Source organism: Urocitellus parryii, chromosome 3, assembly GCF_045843805.1.
Source record: "Urocitellus parryii isolate mUroPar1 chromosome 3, mUroPar1.hap1, whole genome shotgun sequence".
In the NCBI taxonomy this organism is placed as follows: domain Eukaryota; kingdom Metazoa; phylum Chordata; class Mammalia; order Rodentia; family Sciuridae; genus Urocitellus; species Urocitellus parryii.
The window spans coordinates 135,558,803-135,579,476 of record NC_135533.1 but is presented as its reverse complement, the minus strand read 5'-3'; the positions used below and the strand labels follow the sequence as shown (position 1 = coordinate 135,579,476).

Here is a 20,674-nt window from a genome sequence, read left to right as displayed (position 1 = left end):
ATTGAGGCAGCTCTGCATATTTGTAGAGCCAGGGATAGTCTGATGGTTGAAACAGTTTAACGGTTTTGGCCGCTGGCATGGGGTGCTTTCTGATTGGTGGGTAAGGATCATGTGAGTCACATGACTCACCATTGGATGGCAATGGGGAAGTTCTGATTGGTGGGTAAGGATCATGTGAGTCAGCAGAACTCACCATTGGCCAGCTCTTCTCGGGGGGGATGGGGAGGTTAGTCTTTGGAGCTGGGGCAACTCTGAACACTTCCCAAGGACCTGAATTCCATGCAACAAGATAGTTTTATTTGTAATTTTACATGTTGTCACAGGAAAGACTGTGCTTCCTGACTCAGTTCCAGAAGCATGTGGAATGATATTGAGCTGCTAACAAGTGATGATACAGGAAGTGGATACCTAAGTGTAGGGTCAAGAAATGAAAATGGAACTTCCTTGTATCAAGTAGATTTGCTTGCAAAGATCTCCTCTGAAAAGGTAAGATTTTGACAATGACTCTTTCATTGACAACTTTTTTTTTTTTTTCTTGGTTAGTAGAGATTGGACCCCAGAGGCCATTTACCCCTGAGCTGCATCCCTAGTCCTTGTTATTTATTTATTTATTTATTTATTTATTATTCATTTAAGTATTGAGATAATATCTAAGTTTCTGATTTTCCCTTTTCAGTACTTTTTTTTTCTTTTTTCCCTTTCTTTGGGGGGCTCCTCCAAAAAAAGAAAGGTGGTGGGGATTGAACCCAGGGCTTAACACATCCCAGGTAAACACTCTACCACTGAACTACGCCCCTAGACTAGTCCTTCATTTCTGCTGATAGGGTGATGTTGGTGAACAAAGATTTCTTATAAAGAAAGTACAGCTGACCTTCTGTCACTGTAGTATACCCCATGGTTCCTCTAGTTCTCTTAGCATGTCAATGCTATTATTTAATCCTCTTAATAAGAAAAAGATTAAAAGGAAGGAAGAAGAGACCAACTATTAGAGACAAAGTTATGTCTCCTAGAGCATGGAAGACAGGTCAGGGGATCTTATTTGTAAGGGGCCTAAAATTTAGGCTTTTGACATTTTTCAAATGAGGTTCTAAATGTATGCGAAGAAACTGACTAACAGGATTTAAAAAACAGAAATTGGGCTGGGAATATAGCTCATTGGTAGAGGTAATTGCATACCATGCCTGAGGCCTTGGGTTCACTCCCCGTTACCACAAAATAAATCAGAAATTGTTCTTTTTTTTTTTTTTTTGTAGATGGGGTTTTGCCTTGTAGGCATCACCATACCAGGCCAGAAGTCATTCTTTTTTTTTTTTTTTTTGGTAGATGGACACAATACCTTTATTTTATTTATTTATTTTTATGTGGTACTGAGAATTGAACCCAATGCCTCACATACACTGGGCAAGTGTTCCACCACTGAGCCACAACCTCAGCCCCAGAAGTCATTCTTCATGCAGCTTTAAACTTACATCCTTTTGTTGGACTATTCTGTTGTTAGCTGACCATGGATCACATGATATGTAAATATTAATTATCTTATGAGTAGTCCAAACAAATTGCTTTTTTTTTTTTTTTTTTCCTGGGTGGTGCTGGGGATTGAATGCAGGGATTTGTGCATGCTAGGCAGGCATTCTACCAACTGAACCATATCCTCAGGCCCCAAATTGCATTTTTTTTTTGCCATTACATTATTTATTTGTTAACGGCAAAAATTTAAGCTATACCACACATTCTGTAATGAGAAAAGACATTTCTTTATTTTTTGATATTAGTAGGAGGCTTAAAAACTGGAACTGTCCTAGGCCTCTCGTTACTTCTGAGGGTCTCTATTGAAGAATGACTGTGAGCTTATGCTAGGCACTTGGACATATTTTCCTTTTATTTTAGGGTCTTACCTTAATGTTAGGCAGACAGAAGACAAGTAATAGAAGATATTTAGCTGTAAAAGTATATTTTTTAAGCAAAACATAAAAAACAAAATAAGAAAAAAAGATGTTTAACTGTGCAAGTCAGTATATGCTAAGCGTAAATGAATGGTAGAGACAGTTAATCAGGTAGGAATTCAGATGGAGACCTCATTGTGGTTTTAGCAGTCTAAGGAGCACCTCATAACGTGCTCTTGACTTGACTACACTTGACTTGGGCCTCAGGAAGAAAGGAAGAACAACTCAAGGGAGAGAACAAGGTGGACAGATCCCTAGAAACAGAGCACAGTGGCTTCATTGCAGTGCTTTGGTGTAACTTTTCACTGATTGAAGTAATAGAAGAGGGATACGAGTATGGTGGAACTTTCAAAAATTGTTCCTGGAGAAGGTGACCCTTGACATTGGCACAGATAAAGTGATTATCTTGTTGTGTCAGGGACAACTAAAAGCAGTTGGCATTTATTGAGATAGGCTATGTGCAAGATACTTGTAAACCCTTAAAATGAATTAATTCATCTAACCTCCCTGCAGTAAGTATTGTAGGTATTGTTATTTTACTCCTGTTTCACAGGGAGGCAGTTGAGGCATTTGCTCACAAGCACACAGCTAGTAAGCAACTGAGCGTTCTCAACCATAAATTCCAATTCCCTCTAGATAGATGTTCATGGGAAGCTCTAATCAACCGAAGCTGAAACTGAAGACTGAAATTTGGCTTGCATAGTGTTTTTTAAGATGTTGACTTAGCTGCCAGTATCTAAAAAATCAGTATGCTTCACATAAAGATCACCTTTTCTGGTTAAGTTGGAAAGTGTGGGCAAGTCAGTGTGGCATTTCCTCAGAAATTTTCATGGCTGGTGTTGAGTAGATTCAGCTTTATGTAGATTGTTTTCTCTAGGGGCGGTTATCTACCATTTCACAGTTAAATCATCCCTGCCCCCAGCTCCCCAAGCTTAGCCATGAAACTGAAACTTTATGCCAATCTTGGTTTACTCATTTATGTTAATTTTTGTCTCCTATAGTATAAGATCTACTCTTACAAAAAGAGGACTTGTATGGGGGAATCCCTCACTCTTCCCTACCCCTCCAGGACTGTTTCCTTACTTAGGACCTTGGATGGGTTTAAAATATACCATACAAAGAAGAACTTAATGACTAATATTTTAGCTTTTGCATCGCTGTGACCAAAATGCTCCCTAGGAATTACTTAGAGGAGGAAAAGCTCATTTTGGCTCATAGTATCAGCTATCTCAGTCCACAGATGGCTGACTCCATTGCTCTGGGTCCAGGTGAGGCAGCGTGTCATGGCAGAAGGGCACAAGGCAGATGGAAGCTGAAAGAGTGTGGGGGAAAGAATCACAGGGAAGACGCACCCTTCCAGGGACACCCCAGTGTCTCACCTTCTCCATCCATGCTCCCCTGCCTTCCTTTACCACCCAGTCAGTCCATTCAAGCCAGGTTACCATTCTCATAATACAACCATTTACTTTTGAATATTCCTGCATTAACAGGCACGTTTAGGAGACACCTCCTATCTAAACCATAACAACTTCTTAGGTAGATGGACTGTTTGGTTAAGTTTCAAAGTTGGGTCTTTGGGGCCATGAGGATACTATTGACAATTATTATGAAACTTGTATAAAAATGTTTTAATTTTGGCCATGCTTTCTCCTCTCGCAGACCTCTCTGAATCCAAAGATACAAGCATGCAGCTTAATTGATGGATTTATAATTGTAGCAGATCAATCCGTGATACTGCTTGACAGTGTGTGTAGATCACTTCAATTGCATCTTATATTTGGTAAGTCTAATGAAATACCTTGGAATTGGGAATGGAACCACCATTTGACCCAGCTATCCCTCTCCTCTGTCTATATCCAAAGGACAAAATCAAAATACTACAGGGACACAGCCACATCAATGTCTATAGCAGCACAATTCACAATAGCTAAACTGTGGAACCAACCTAGATGCCCTTCAATAGATGAATGGATAAAAAATATGTGGCATATATACACAATGGAATATTACTCAGCAATAAAAGAGTAAAATCATGGCATTTGCAGGTAATTAGATGGAGTTAGAGAAAATAATTCTAAGTGAAGTTAGCCATTCCCGAAAAAACAAATGTTGAATGTTTTCTTTGCTATAAGGAGGCTGATTCATAGTGGAATAGGGAGAGGGAGCATGGGAGGAATAGACCAACTCTAGATAGGGTAGAGGGGTTGGAGGGGAAGGGTGGGGGCATTTATTATCCAAAGTACAGGTATGAAGACATGAATTGGTGTGAATATGCTATGTATACAACCAGAGGTATGAAAAATTGTGCTCTCTATGTGTAATAAGAATTGTAATGCATTCTGCTGTCATATATAAATAAAAAATATACATTGGAAGTCAAATATACTTTGCTACAATTTCTCATAGGCTGCCTTTTTGATGGGAGTATTTTTTTATATCTATATTTTATTTATTTATTGTTGCATGGTGCTGAGGATCAAACCCAGGGCCTTGCACGTGCTAGGTGAGTGCTCTACTGCTGAGCCACAACCACAGTCCATTGATGAGGGTATTTTTATGTGGGGGCAGGGTACTGAGGGTTAAACACAGGGGCTCTCTACCATTGAGCTATACCCTTATCCCTTTTTGTATTTTAGTATTCTATGTTGCTGAGGCTGGCCTGGAACTTGCAACCCCCTGCCTCAGTGTCTTAAGTAGCTGGGATTATAGGCATGCACTTGCACCCACCTGTAAATGTGAATTTAAGAGTAAATTAAGGGCTGGGGATGTGGCTCAGTGGTAGCGCGCTTGCCTGGTATGCGTGTGGCCCGGGTTCGATCCTCAGCACCACATACAAACAAAGATGTTGTGTCCACCGATAACTAAAAACTAAAATATTTTAAAAAATTCTCTCTCTCTCTCTCTCTCTCTCTCTCTCTCTCTCTCTCTCTCCCTCTCTCCCTCTCTCCCTCTCTCCCTCTCTCTTAAAAAAAAAAAAAAAAAGATTAAAAAAAAAAAAAAAGAGTAAATTAAGGAGCCGAGCATGGTGGCACATGCCCGTAATCCCAGGGAGGCTGAGGCAGGAGGATTATGAGTTCAAACGTAGCCTCAACAACAGCAAGGTGCTAAGCAACTCAGTAAGACCCTGTCTCTAAATAAAATATAAAATAGGGCTGGGGATGTGGCTCAATGTTGAGTGCCCCTGAGTTCAATCCCTGGTACCAAAAAACATTTTTTTAAAAAAGAATAAATTAAGGGGTAAATCAGTGATTGTGTTGAAATTAGTGAAATTAGTGAAACAGTATGAAAGCTTTTCTTTCAAGAGTGGTAATTTCTGTAAGAAAGGTGATACTTGGAGTATTTGCTTTAAGAATTTAGACAACCTAAAAGGAATCGGAAGGCAAGTATTTTTTTTGTATAAATTTTTTTTGTGGTGCTAAGGTTCGAACTCAGTGCCTCACAGTACCACTGAGCTATAATTCCAGCCTGAAAATGTAATCTTACTTGTATTGTAGAGGCAAGAAATCTCTATTCATGGAATCTTAACATATCTACCATGATCAGAACACAAGATTCACAGTATCACCACTGATTTAGTGAACTGTGTAACTTAATACATGTGTGTGGAGATAGTTTTTGCTGAATAATTTTAGTTAATAAGCCAGTTCATGCTGTTGCTTTTGTCTCTAATTCTCCCCTCTGCTCCCTTATCAGTCACCTTTGTCTTCATGCTGTTGTGTAAACACAGGCAAGCCCCCACCTGATGACCCTTGCCCAGCTATGCCACTGTCTGGAACTCTTTATACCTTTGGCTAACTTCCTCCCTCCCTCTAATCTTGAGTGATCTGATCCATTCCACAAAATTCATGGTTCTTCCAAGCTCCTTTCTTACCCTGTTTTCCTTTTTCTTTTTTCTGGAACACTGATCACCTTCTCATGAATCTTTAATTTTTTTTTTTTTTTTAATATTTATTTTTTAGTTCTCGGCAGACACAACATCTTTGTTGGTATGTGGTGCTGAGGATCGAACCGGGCCGCACGCATGCCAGGCGAGCGTGCTACCACTTGAGCCACATCCCCAGCCCCCTTTAATTTGTTTATCATGTTGTTTTATCACCTATTTCTGCCTGAGAATTTGAGCTCCTTGATGGTGGGAATCTTGTTATTTTCAGATATATGCAAAAGGTTCAGAACAATGTTTAGCACATAATAACTGCTCCATAAATATTTGTTGACCAAATTAAAGTTAGTAGTGTTTTTGTTTTTTACTTTTATCATAACTTTAAAAAAAATAATTAGAAGCAGCCTAAATCATTGACTTTTTAGTGACAAATTTGCCATTTTTTTTCATATTTATAATAAGCATTTAAAAAATTTTTTTTGGATGCAGATGGACATATTTTACCTTTATTTTATTTATTTATTTTTATATGGTGCTGAGGATCAAACCCAGTGCCTCACACAGTGCTAGGCAAGTGCTCTACCACTGAGCCACCACTCTAGCCCCATCAATAAGCAATTTTTAAACATATTTTTTTTTAGAGGCTGGGGTTGTGGCTCAGGGGTAGTGTGGAGGCCCTAGGTTCGATCCTCAGCACCACATAAAAAATAAAGGTATTGTGTACAACTACAACTAAATAAACAAAATATTAAAAAATAAATAAAATATTTTTTGGGGTATAGATGGACACAATACCTTTATTTTATTTACTTATTTAGTTCTCGGCAGACACAACATCTTTGTTGGTATGTGGTGCTGAGGATCGAACCCGGGCCGCACGCATGCCAGGCGAGCGCGCTACCGCTTGAGCCACATCCCCAGCCCTTAATATTTATTTTTTAGTTCTCAGTGGACGCAACATCTTTGTTGGTATGTGGTGCTGAGGATCGAACCCGGGCCGCACGCATGCCAGAGGAGCGCACTACCGCCTGAGCCACATTCCCAGCCCTTATTTACTTATTTTTATGTGGTGCTATGGATCAACCAGTGCTTCACACATGCCAGACGAGTGCGCCATGACTGAGCCACAACTCCAGCTCCAACAATAAGCATTTTTGAAGGCAGTTTATAATAAAACTTCGATTTGAAAATTTTCAGATACTGAAGTGGATGTAGCTGGCCTGTGTCAAGGAGGAATGTTTCTTTTGGTTGGGGAGAGAAGTGGCAACGTACATCTCATTCATGTGGCATCTAAGCAAACATTACTCACTAATGTAAGATCATCTAAATTTTAAGTAATCTCTTAGATAACTAAAACTCTAGCAAACCATTAACTAGTGTTTTAAATGAAAAGAATGTTTCTTTACATTAAGTTTAAGAATATCACTTCGGAAACACAAAGTAATCGCTGAATTGAAAAATTAAGCTTAAATTTTTTTAATACACTTGTTCAGAGTGGTTTTCTATTTCAAAACTGATGTATCTGGAATATAGGTAGAATTATTAGTAATGATAATTGATACTCCAGGGCTTAGAGAATATAATCCTCATTGCATTTTTTCCTGGGTTTAATCTTATTATTGAAATTAATTTGTAATTAGGCTTTTGTTGAGAAAGCTAATGATGAACATCAGCGTACCTATCAGAATCTTGTTATTGACAAAGATGGTTCAAATGAAGGTAAGGTTTTTTGAATTTATTTTGCATGTCTTCTGTTAAATATCCAATAAAAATTCATACTCATTTTTAACAAATAGTATAAATTCATTATTATACTACCTACACTATATTAAGATTAATTTTGATGCAGTTAATAAGAAGCAATTTTTTTATCTTAGCACTTTTCAGAGGATTAAATATATGCTTTTCCTAAATATAATGTTTTATACTCATTTTTACAAGAAGACTTTTTTTTAAATGTTTTTGTGGGTTTCAGCATATTATAGTTTGGTTTCAATAAGGATTAACTGGAATATAATTTATTCTGGTATATCTGACTCTTTTTCTGGAACATGATGTTTAGTTTTCATGTAAAAGGTTCAAAGAACTTAACATTTTTAGTGAATAACGAACCAACTTTTGTAAATAAGCTTTATCTGTAATGTTAATATATTATTTAATTAAAATTTAAATGAGCAAATTGACATATTTTTAAATTAGTTCTAGAGACTGGTTTAAATTTTGTATCCACATGACTTTCAGAGAAACTGATTTTGATTTCATTTTAATAGGTACCTATTATATGTTGCTTCTTACAAATAATGGATTTTTTTATGTTACAAATCTTCAGCTTGTAAAAATCCAGCAAGGTATGCAATACATTATTTTCTTATTAATTTGCAGCAGTAACTTTTAGTTTTCCAGGTAGATTTTCAAATATTCTCTTTAAAAATATTGTATTTTAATTGCATTTATTCTAGTATACTTGGAAATATTCAGAATACACTTTCCTCTGTTACAGCTGCTATGGAATATGAGGAAATATAATTTGGTTATAGCCTTCAAGAAATATACAGCTTAGGGGCTGGGGATGTGGCTCAAGCGGTAGCGCGCTCGCCTGACATGCCCGGGTTTGATCCTCAGCACCACATACCAACAAAGATGTTGTGTCCGCCGAGAACTAAAAAATAAATATTAAAAATTCTCTCTCTCTCTCTCCTCTCTCACTCTCTCTTTAAAAAAAAAAAAAGAAGAAGAAATATACAGCTTAGTTCGGGAGGAAAGGTATACACTAGCAGAAAAATAAATGCTTTTTGTTGAAGTGAATGAACTTAGAAACGGAAATAACTATATAAGAGTTAATAGTGTAGAGCAGAAATATCTATAACATATTCAGTGATTGGTGTGGACCAAATGTCCCTTTGAGCCAGGGAAGACTGAGGAATTGGTTCAGAGCATGTATTCCACAAATGTTTTAAAACTTTTCCTATGTACTAGGCCTCTGCTAGGTCCTGAGTGTATCACAAGGTTTAAGATCCATAGTTTTCTGATATTTAATGAAGGAGCTAGATAAGTAAAAGAGCTATTCCAAAGCAGAGTGAGAAATGATCAAGGCTTCACAGTAGAATAAGAAGACCCTCTTGGTAGGAAGAAACATGGAAAGGGGTTGGGGCAGAGATGTACTATGGGGAACATTCAGTCAGCTTGGCTGGTACCCTGAATACAATATGTGTGCTTATAATTTATACTATTGATCAAGGGTAATACTGAAAAGTAAGCCTTAACTTATTAATCATGAACTTTGACAATAACGGGGTGACTTGAATTATTTTATAGATTGACATCACAAGTTTAGCCTGCTTTCTTTTTTTAATGCAGCAATTGAGAATGTAGATTTGGATACAGTCAAAAAGGTAAGAAAACAAAATAATATTGTCCTCTTTAAACTTAAATTTAATATAAATGCAGACAGCGTTTCTGTATATTGGTGGCAATTTTAGGAACTGCTATAATATGACTTCCATCCCCATCCTCCATACTGAAGATTGAGCCCAGGGGCACTTTACTACTGAGCTACTTCCCTATCTCTTTTATTTTTTATTTCAAGCTAATGTTTCACTAATTTGCCAATGTTGACCTCCAATTTGCGATCCCCCTGCTTCAGCCTGCCAAGTAGCTGGGATTGCAGGTGTGCACAAGCATGCCTAGCTTGATGTGACATTTTAATAAATTTCTGTTTAAAAATACATTTATATCTGATTGATTTAAAGTGATTTTTGTGGAGCATAAGGAAAAAAATGTAGCCAGGCACTATGGTGCATGCCTGTAATCCCAGTGACTCAGGAGGCTGAGACAGAATGATCACAAGTTCAAAACCAGTTTCAGCAAAAGTAAGCTGCTAAGCAATTCATTGAGACCTTGTCTCTAAATAAAATATAATACAGAGCTGGGGATGTGGCTCAGTGGTTGAGTGCCCCCGAATTCAATCCCTAGTACCCCTCTGCAAAAAAAGAAAAAGTGAATATGGAACATACTAATTTTTTTTTTTTTGTAGTTACAAGGACAAATCAAATCCAGTTTTATTTCTACTGAAAATTATCATACTCTTGGTTGTCTCAATCTTGTGACTGGAGATTTAGCAAGTGAAACTCCTGTGATAATTGGGGTAATTCTTTTTATAAAATTTTGTGGAGTTTTGGTGCCTGATGTGTTATCAAATTAATTTGCAACATGTATAACAAACAGGGATTAAAAAAATTAAGTTAGTAAAATTAACTCAATAAATAAACCTAATTTTCTCTCTTCGAAAAATAGTGCATCTTTATTTTCACTAGTCTGTCTCTGCAATTTTAGCATTTCTTTGAATTTTGAATATAGGCAAAAACATCAAAACCAAAAAATTCCAGTCACAGCAGTACCTGTGACGTTGTTGCTAAATAGAAATCACAGATTTAAAAATAATCATATTATTGCAATTATCTTGAAAGATTGTTTGCCCATCAATACTTCAAGATTATAGTGTTGATAGGCTGTCAGAATGTATATTTACTATCGTGACAAAATAAAGGTTCTAAGGATTTCATTTTATTTTATGTTTCACCTACATTTATAAGTGAAAGAAATACTAAATTTCAGGTGGAGATTTGGGAAAATAAAGATGTAATTTTTTTTCCTATCCTGGTTCACAGTTCTTTGGAATCTTGAAATAAACCTGTTAAGAACCTCTGTATTAGACAGTGATCCAAAAGAATTAGAATTACTAATTAATTCTTATCTTGTAGTAACGGATCCTACCTTATTCTTCGTCTTGGGTAATCAACCTATTTGCAAATACCTTTCATTAGTAATATGGAAAACTGGACAAGAATGTACGTAGAAGAGCACAATTCCCTTTTCAAGCGTAGTTAGAAAGATAGCTCAAAGGATTCATTTTACTATGTAATGTCTCATTTTTTGTTGTTCTGTTCTTTTTTTTCTACTGGGGTTTGAACCCAGGACCTTGTACACATGCTAGGCCAGGGCTCTACCACTGAGCTACACCCCCAGTCTGTTGTCTTATGTTTTGTATGAAAAGTGACTGTTCCTTATTTATATGTCACTTCTATTAACTAGTTATAATTTCTTAGAATTTGGGTGGAAAATCAGCTAATTAAAGGGGCGGACAAAAATTCAATGTAATTATAGCATTTATAATGACATTTTTACTTGCTGCATTTATATCATACATCAAGAATAGTTAGGGCTGGGGTTGTAACTCAGTGGTTGAGCGCTTGCCTCGCATGCATGAGGCACTGGGTTTGATCCTTAACACCACATAAAAAAAGAAATAAATAAAACAAAGATATTGTGTCCATCTACAACTAAAAAAAAAAATTTAAAAACAGTTAATTGTATTTCTACATTGTGCATATAGTTTGATATCTCACCACAGTTCTAAATAATTTAAAGTTAATATTTGTAAGAATTTTCCAGGGCTGGGGTTGTGGCTCAGAGGTCGAGCACTCACGTACCATGCTTGAGGCACTGGGTTCGATCCTCAGCACCTCATAAAAATAAAAAAATAAAGATATTGTGTTTATTTATAACTAAAAAATAAATATTTTAAAAAAGAATTTTCCATAAATACTCGATTATTTATTTATGGGGAGAGGGGCACTCACTGAGCTATATCCCCAACCCTTTTTTTAAAAAACCTTTATTTATTTATATGTGGTGCTGAGGCTTGAACCCCGTACCTTGCACATGCTAGATGAGTGCCCTACCGCTGAGTCACAACCCCAGCCCCAGCCCTTTTTATTTTTATTTTGACACAAGGTCTCTTTAAGTTGCTGAGGCTGGACTTGAACTCTTAACCCTTCTGCATTAGCCTCCTGAGTCATTGACTGGTTTGTGTCATTGCACTCGGCTACTTGTGGTTATTTTAATAAAAATAGTTAGCAAAGACAATATTTACATTTTAATGCTGGAAGAGTCTGTCTTTTGGGTGAGCTTCATGAATATACTTAATCCTTATTAAATATTCACATGATTAAAATATATCAACAGCTCACTGTTCTTTCTATTCTCATGAAACTTAGAGGAATTGGGAGACAAAAGCTGATTGGGCTCTAAATATGTAAATATATTTGAAATCAGTAATGTAAACAATTTATATGTTTCTATTTTGAGGAAAGTTCAGGTCTTAGGACCAAATTTGCAATTGATGTACCATTTTTGCTTTTCTAGGGCACCGGTGATTGTGCAATCTCAAAATGGGAACCAGATTCTTCCAAGAAAGGGATGACGGTTAAGAATTATATTGATGCAGAGATTATCAAAGGTAAAATAAATCAGTGAAAGTACATCTGGTACATCTGGTGGCTGGGGTTGTGGCTCAGTGGTAGATTGCTTGCCTAGCATATGCAAGGCCCTTGGTTTGATCCTCAGCACCACATAAAAAAATTAAATAAAATAAAGATATTGTGTCCAACTAAAAAATAAATATTAAAAAAAGAAAAAAGAAAGTACTTTTGTATTTATTAGTTCTAGATTTCTTGTTATTCTTAGGTTGGTGAATGGGCCTTTGAACATACTATTTTTTGAAGCTTAGATTAGTTTGCTGATGGTTCACACATGACTGTTCTTGATATGTTGCTGTTGTTATTCTTCCTTTTGGGAGGCCTGCATTTAAGGGGCACCTAAAAAAAAAAAAAAAAAAAAGTCAGGAATTAATGAAAAATGGTGACTTTTGAAGTTCTGCTATCCTGAGTATGTTAGTTTCCAATTTTAACGTAACTCTGTAACACTGAAATAAATTCTTAGACATCTTGCTTTCTCTTTTGTAGGTTCAAAGAAGTTCCAGCTGATAGACAATCTACTTTTCATTCTTGATACTGATGTATGTTTCTTATATATCTCCTTCAGATTTGCACTTGATGCTATGGTTTTTGTGTGTTCATTTTTTGTGACACTGGATATGGAACCTAGGGCCTTAAAGCATGCAAAACAAACCTCTGTACCTTAGTTCTGATACTCATAACAGTAGAAAAGGTTAGCCAGATGTGGTGGCTTATGCCTGACATCTTACCTACTGCAGGAAAATTGTAAGCCAGAGGCTAGCCTGGGCAACTTAATGAGATTCTGTCTTAAAATAAGAAATAATAATTTTTAAAAAAAGGTCTGTGGTGGAATGTCCCTGGGTCCAGCCTCTAGTACCATAAAATAAGTAAATTAATTAAATGAAATAAAAAACAGTAATGGCCAGGGATGTAACTCAGTTGTAGAGTACTCATGGGTTCATTCCCCAGCAAACAAAAATGAAAGTAAAAATGTTGTCAAACTGGGCTGGGGTTGTGACTCAGTGGTAGAGTGCTTGCCTGGCACATGTGAGACACTGGGTTTGCTCCTCAGCTCCACATAAAAATAGATAGATAAAATAAAGGTATTGTGTCAATTTACATGAAAATATTAAAAAAAAATTGTTGTCAAATTTACCAAGACAAGGACTTGACCTGGAGTGGATTAATGTCTAGTGTACTGTGCTTTGTTTCAGTGTATGTGTGTGTGTAAATGTCCTGAAGTGTAAATTTATACTCAATTAAAAGACATGAAGGTGGAATGTCTCTTTTTCAGAATGTGCTGAGTTTGTGGGATGTCTACACGCTCACTCCCATATGGAACTGGCCCTCCCTTCACATAGAGGAGTTTCTCCTCACCACAGAAGCAGAGTCTCCTTCGTCAGTCACCTGGTATGTCATGACTGGCTAGTAGTAATTTTCCTCTCTTAGCACCAGGTTCCTTATCTGATTTTGTTCAGACTAAAGTTCTAAACTACACTGTGATTTGTCTGACAGAGGAAGGACGAACTTGTCTGCATATTTCCATTGGAAACAACTAGACATTATGATCTTCTAAGTAATTATGTTAGAAACAGAATGTCAGTCTAAGCTATAAACATGGAGAAAGAGTCCAACATCTCTTCTGTAAATCCTTTGCAACTTTATGCAAGAGTATCACTTTAACATATCTAGCAAATATCAAAGCCTGTTTGATTTACTTGGAGGTTTTTTTCTCTTTTAGGCAAGGGATTACAAATCTCAAATTAGTAGCTCTCACAACTGCAATTGATAAAAAGGTAATGGAAATTTTTATTTCATGTTTGTCTATATCGTGTTAGAAATAGCATTTATAAATACAAAAATAAATGTTAAGCAATGCTGACAATGTATAAATTCAGTTCACATAGACACTTCACAAATCAGAAATAATCCTATAGAACTCCTTCTTTCCATTTAAAAAAAGTGATATAAATCTTAGCTGCACTTTTTAAAAATAGTGTTTTAGAAATCAAATAGTCCTAAGTGTCTATATATATAGTCCTGGTGCCAAAGGATTACATTCACCCTAAATAAAAGTTGTAGCGTAGACTTAGGTATATGGGTTTTTATTCAACAGATGTAAAGATGGAATAAAACATAATTTTATATGTAACATTTAAATAATACAATAACAAGTTTACTTGAAAAGGAATTTTTTGTGTTTAGCTTTGTGTACCAGGTGTGAAATGTATGACCTAGATTGTCTGGTGCTCTTTTGTGCGTGTAGTTTTATAATGACCCACTCAATTATTTGCTTTTCTATTTCTCTTAGATGAGAAATCTCATGGTTTATTCATTACCTTCAATGGAAATACTATATTCTTTGGAAGTATCTAGTATTTCTTCTCTGGTTCAAACAGGAATTAGCACAGTAAGTTTATACATATTTTAAACTACTTTTTATTAATTTTTTAAAAACTTAAGAGTAATTAATCTCAATATCTGGATCCTGATGGAATATCTGGAAAGATCTCAAGTTTGTAACTGTATTTATTTATTTTTTTAAGGTTTTTTTTTTTTTTTTTTTGGTCAATGAACCTTTATTTAATTAATTTATTTATGTATTATACGTTCTGCTGAGGATCAAACCAGTGCCTCACAATGCTAGGCAAGTACTCTACCACTGAGTCACAGCCACAGCCCGTATATTTATTGGTAACTCAGATATACTTTCTCGACCAAGATCTGTCTTTATATTAAAAAAAAAAGAAGAAGAAAAGAAAATCAAATAGCACATCAGTCATCTGCTTATTCAATATTATTGTTTTTTTATAGGAAATACAGATGATAATTTTAGGAAGGGCTAATGTTTTTATTTATTTTTAATTTGTACAGATTCATAGATTACAATGTGATAATTCAATATATGTCTAAAGTGTGTAATGATTAAATCAAGGGAGTTAACAAACCTATTTCCTTAAACATTACTGAAAATATTTTGATTAACATGTAATAATTGTACATAACTTTATAGTGTGATGCTCCTATTTTTTAAATTGTAACCTTTTAAAAAAAGTTTTACCATATTTGTTTTATTCTCTTTTTCTATAAAACAATACAGGTCAGATGCTTGGCCTCAAGTATTCTAGGCAAACACTGTATCACTTACCTAAATCTTCAGCCCTGCCCTTTTAATTTTTTTATTTTGTGATAGGATGACTTTAAATTGCTCAGGCTGGCTTGGAACTTGGCAATCCTCCTGCCTCAGCCTTCGAAATATCTAGTATATACCAAATACAGGCATGTACCACCTCACCTATCTTGTTCCATTTCTTTTTTTCTTTTTTTTTTTTAGTATTTTCTTAGTTGTAGTTGGATACAATACTTTCATTTTATTTATTTATATGGTGCTGAGGATCGAATCCAATGCCTAACACATGCTAGGTGAGCGCTGTACCGCTCAGCCCTAGCCCCAGCCCTCCTTTTTCTTTTTATATGCATGTGTACATGCAATATTTTTCTAAAAAATTTAGAAATTACTTGTAGACTTTCTGTCTTCTCACTTCCAGCAAGTATATTTTAAGTATATTCTCGCTTCGCAAGTATATTCTCGCTTCGCAAGTATATTCTCGCTTCAGCAAGTATATTTTAAGAATAAGGTCACAGTGCACGGCGGTATATGCCTAACTGCAGAGGCTGAGGTATTGCAAGTTTAAGGCCAACCTCAACAACTTAGCCAGACCCTAAACAACTTAGTGAGACCCTCTTTCAAAATAAAAAATAAAAAGGGCTATGGATATAGGTCAGTAATGAATCACCCCTGTGTTCTATCCCCCAGTACCCAATAAATAAATAAATAGGAATAAGGTCATTCTCCTACAGTATACTTAACACACTCAGAAAATTTAACATTAATCCAATACTGGTATAAAATATACCTTCCAAATTCAAATTTCACGATTGTATCAATTACTTTAAATCCATTATTATTATAATTTTTAATCCAGGATCTAATCAAGGATCATTTATTGAATTTAGTCATGGAGTTGTTCCATCTAGTGTAGTTCCATTGTCTTTGTCTTAAGACACTGGCATTTTTGAAGAGTCCCAGCATCTGGTTTTGTGGAATGGCCCTCTGTGTGGATTTTTCTGATCATTTCATCAAGGTTAGATTCATGCTCAGCTCTTTTGACACAAGTACTACATAGGTAATTCTGGTCCTAGCCATATCACAATAAGTGCCTCATAGTTCCCATTTGTCCTGTATCTGTGTTGTTTAATTTGATTTCTCAACTAAGACACTTCTGCCAGATTTTTCCACTTATAAAGATATATTTTCCTATTTATAATTAATAAATGATATGTGTGGTGTTATTTTGAGACCACGGGAAAATTCTTTTTCTTAACTGTTTTTCCTAGGTGGTTTAAAACCCATCGATGGATGGATTCTTAATTGAATCAGTTGTAATTCTATCGATGATAAAAATACATTTTTCTTATCTTGGAATTTTAATCATGTTTTTGTTTTTGTAGGACACCATATATCTTCTGGAAGGAATTAGCAAAAATGATCCAAAGTAGGTCATGTTTTGTTTTATCTGATAAATTGTTAAGTAACAGGTAAGTTAAAATTTGCTCATTAACCCTAAATAACAAGGACACTGATACCATGATCTTTTTTCAGACTGTCTGAGGATACCACCTCTGTTTTAGTGCTCAGATGTCTCACAGAAGCTTTACCAGAAAACAGGTAACTTCTTTTATTTTAAGCTTTACCCTTTAACAAGAAGTTTAAATTCCTTCATTAATAAATTCTGAATAAAATTTCTTTTTCAACTTACCAGGTTGAGTCGGTTACTTCACAAACACAGATTTGCTGAAGCTGAGAGCTTTGCCATCCAGTTTGGACTAGATGTTGAGGTGATTGTGCCTGTATTCGCTCCTTCACTGAAAGGGCACTTCCTGGTACTCTGGAGGCTTTAGAGACAGAGACTTGTAAGATGTTGGAGTTTCCTGTGATCAGGCCTGTACTGTGGCCTGACTGGTAGAGTAGGAGTCAAAGGGAAGAGTGACCTGTAATGGGGCAGAGAGACACCATGTCATGGAGAGGTTAGTTTGTATGTCAGACCATCCAGGGAGGGGAAGGGGATTGTAGTGACAAGAATGGCATGATGGCAGTGAGTGAGGCTTAGGCTGCTTCCAGGAACTTCTGGGAATCAGGACTGGAGTTTAGGTCACATAAGAAGGGAACAGAAGGAGGCGGTGGTGTATAAGCATGGGCCAGAGCTGGAGGGACTGAGGTAATGGGGAGCTCCTGAGTACATTAAGCAGGAGAGTGTCTCCATCAGGTTATCGTTTGGGAGAAAGGAATGATTATTTGAAAGAGAGTAAACCAAATAGCTCAAATATCATTCGGGAAACTAAGGAACTTTCTATGAGAGAGCTGAACCAGTCCCAAGAAGTGAAGATGTATGAGACAGAGGGGAGAAGAGAGACACACAGGCTGGTAATAGAGAGAGATAGACAGCAGAATCAGCACAATGTAGTGATCATATGTCAGGAGGGACAGAGGACTCAAGTTTCACTAGCATGACTCTGGCTCAGAGGACACATTATTGCATGATGGTGCCATTATCTAAAATCAGAAATACACGTGGACGGGCAGGTCATGAGTACAAGATAAGAGTTCTGCTCTGTAACATTGGATGTAAGGGATTGGTAAATAGGGCTGTCTGGGAGGAAGCTGGGAGGTGGGCTGACTGGAGACGGGGAACACTAGAGGAGCTCAGCAATGTTGGAGAACATGTGTAGTAAAAAGATCAAGCATAAGATCTTGACATGTGCGGGTAGAGGAAAAAGGGCTATCTATGCATTTGGGAAGTAAGAGGGAAACTACAAGAACATAGTTACAGAAGCCAAAGGAGGAAAAATTTGTTTAATGGGGAGCGATCAGCAATTGCAAATACTACAGAGAAGATCTGAGTATCAAGGCTGAAAGATGATTGGTGTATTTGGCAATAGAGAAGTCACTGAATTCCTTGAAAATTTTGTTTCTTAAGAAGGAATGGAAGGCGGGCATTGTGGCACCTTCCTGTAATCCCAATGGCTCGGGTGGCTTAGACAAGAGGATTGGAGTTCAAAGCCAGCCTCATCAACTTAGCGATGCACTAAGCATCTCAGTGAGACCCTGTCTCTAAATAAAATACAAAGTAGGTCTGGGGATGTGGCTCAGTGGTTGAGTGCCCCTGAGTTCAATTCCCAGTACCAAAAATAAAAAATTAAAAAAAAGGAATAGAGGGGCTGCAGTTATGACTCAGTGGTAGAGTGCTTGCATAGCACGAGTGAGGTTCAATCCTCAGCACCACATTAAAATAAATTTTAAAAATAAAGGTATTACAACTAAAAAAAAAGGAATGGAAGAGTGGTACATATGTACAATGGAATATTGCTCAGCCATATAGAATAAAATTATGGTGTTTGCTGATAGATGGATGAAACTGGAGACTGTCTTGCTAAGTTAAATAAGCCAATCCCCCAAATCCTAAGGCTGAGTGTTTTCTCTGATAGGTGGATTCTAACACACAATGGGAGTAGGAGGGAAGAATAGAAGTTTATGGATTAGACAAAGTGGAATGAAGGGAAGCAGGGGGAGTTGAGAATAGCAGACAGTAGAATGAATCAGACATAACTTTCCTATGTTCATATGTGAATACATGACTGGTGTAACCCCACATCCTGTACAACCACAAGAATGGGAAATTATACTCCATGTGTGTATGATATGTCAAAATACATTCTAGCCAGGTGTGGTGGCACATGCCTATAGTCCCAGTGACTTGGGAGGATTGCATGTTCAAAGCCAGGCTCAACAATTTAGTGAGGCCCTAAGTAGCCCTGTCTCTAATAAAATATGAAAAAGGGTTGCTGATATGGCTGAGTGGTAAAGCACCCCAGGGTTCAATCTCCAGTACAAAAAAAAAAAATCTGTCATTTATAGCTAAAAAGAATAAATTAAAAAGAAAAAAGAGAAAGGAATGGAGGAGATAGCCCAATTGTACTTGATTAAAGAATTAATATTTAAGCTGGGGCTGGGGTGTGGCTCAGTGGTAGAGCACTTGCCTAGCATGTGTGAGGCATTGGGTTCAATCCTCAGCACCACATAAGAAAACTAAGTAAACAAAATAAAGTTATTGTGTCCATCTACAGCTAAAAATATTTTTTATAAAATTTAAGCTGGACGTGGAGGTGCATATCTATAATTCCAGCAACTCAGGAGGCTAAGGCAAGAAGATCACAAGTTCAAAGCCAGCCTCAGGAAGTTAGTGAGACCCTGTCTCAAAATAAAAAATAAAAAGAACTGAGGATGTGGCTTATTTAAGTACCCCTGGATTAAATCCATGGTGTGGGAAGAAAAGAATTAGTATTTCCCAAATGGGTGGTAACTATGTGTTGTTTTAAAAATATAAGATTTGGGGCTGGGGTTATGGCTCAGTAGTAGAGCACTTGCCTGGCACTGGGTTTGATTCTTGGTACTGCATATAAATAAATAAAATAAAGGTCTACAAACAACTAAAAAAAATACTTAAAAAAATAATATATAAGATTTGCTAGGTATGGTGCTGCATACTTGTAATCCCAGCAATTTGGGAGCCTGGGGCAGGAGGATTGCAAGTTCAAGGCCATCCTCAACAATTTAGCCAGACCCTAAGCAACTTAGTAAGACCTTGTCTCAAAAAATAAAAAGGACTGTGGATATGGCTCAGAAGTAAAGCACCCCTTGGTTAAATCCCCAGTACCAAAAAATAAAAACAAATATGAGGTTTTAAACAGTTAGAATACTTTTGTTTATTGTTTAGAGAGGTATATGAATGAAGGGATAAGGAAATGGTAGCAAGTGCAAATCCAAAATAAGGAGTACTTCCAGTTGGAGAAAAGAGGATGATATATTTAAGAAGAGGAGTCTTGGGGCTGGGATTGTGAGGCACTGGGTATAAAAATAAATAAATAAAGGTATTGTGTTCATCTACAACTAAAAAAATATTTAACAAAATAAGAGTGGTCTTAACCATATTGAGAGTATGTCTGTCTTTTTTTTTTTTTTTTTTTTTTTGGTACTTGGGATTGAACCCATGGGTACTCTGCCACTGCACTACACCCTAACTGTTTTTATTTTTTTGTTTTGAGACAAGGTTTTGCCAAATTACCCAGACTGGCCTCTAACTTGTGATTCTCCTCCTGCCTTAGCAGGTGTTCCTAACTCTAGACACTAAAGAATTGTGAATAGACTTAAAAAACTGGACATGAAACACAATTGTGTGATTGTCTTTTAAAAACCAGCTATAAGCTGAGCATGGTGTGCATTCCTGTAATCCCAGTGATTCAGAATGCTGAGGCAGGAGAACCCCTTGATTTCAGGAGTTAGAGGCCAGCCTGGGCAATATAGCTAAACCCTCTCTTAAAAACAAAGAAAACCCAGCTGCATTGCTTTTGGGTTGCATAAATTTATACCCATTACCTTTCTTAAGTCTTTGATGTTTTGTTACAATGAGGTATAAATGTTTACTACTTAGGTGTTT

General features: G+C 36.5%; 1 protein-coding gene across 1 annotated transcript in view; it reads left to right on the top strand.

Annotated features, from left to right (window-relative positions):
- Window positions 1–357: 357 nt before the first annotated feature.
- Window positions 358–20,674, top strand: part of Kntc1 (kinetochore associated 1) — an 80,267-nt gene continuing 59,950 nt past the window's right edge. The window contains exons 1-15 of the mRNA XM_026402961.2: window positions 358–486; window positions 3,603–3,723; window positions 7,021–7,136; window positions 7,464–7,542; window positions 8,094–8,171; window positions 9,181–9,215; window positions 9,857–9,967; window positions 12,028–12,121; window positions 12,627–12,679; window positions 13,414–13,529; window positions 13,861–13,915; window positions 14,431–14,529; window positions 16,632–16,675; window positions 16,783–16,848; window positions 16,943–17,018. Coding sequence (XP_026258746.2) covers window positions 358–486; window positions 3,603–3,723; window positions 7,021–7,136; window positions 7,464–7,542; window positions 8,094–8,171; window positions 9,181–9,215; window positions 9,857–9,967; window positions 12,028–12,121; window positions 12,627–12,679; window positions 13,414–13,529; window positions 13,861–13,915; window positions 14,431–14,529; window positions 16,632–16,675; window positions 16,783–16,848; window positions 16,943–17,018 — 1,272 coding nt within the window. The remainder of the gene's footprint in view (window positions 487–3,602; window positions 3,724–7,020; window positions 7,137–7,463; window positions 7,543–8,093; window positions 8,172–9,180; window positions 9,216–9,856; window positions 9,968–12,027; window positions 12,122–12,626; window positions 12,680–13,413; window positions 13,530–13,860; window positions 13,916–14,430; window positions 14,530–16,631; window positions 16,676–16,782; window positions 16,849–16,942; window positions 17,019–20,674) is intronic.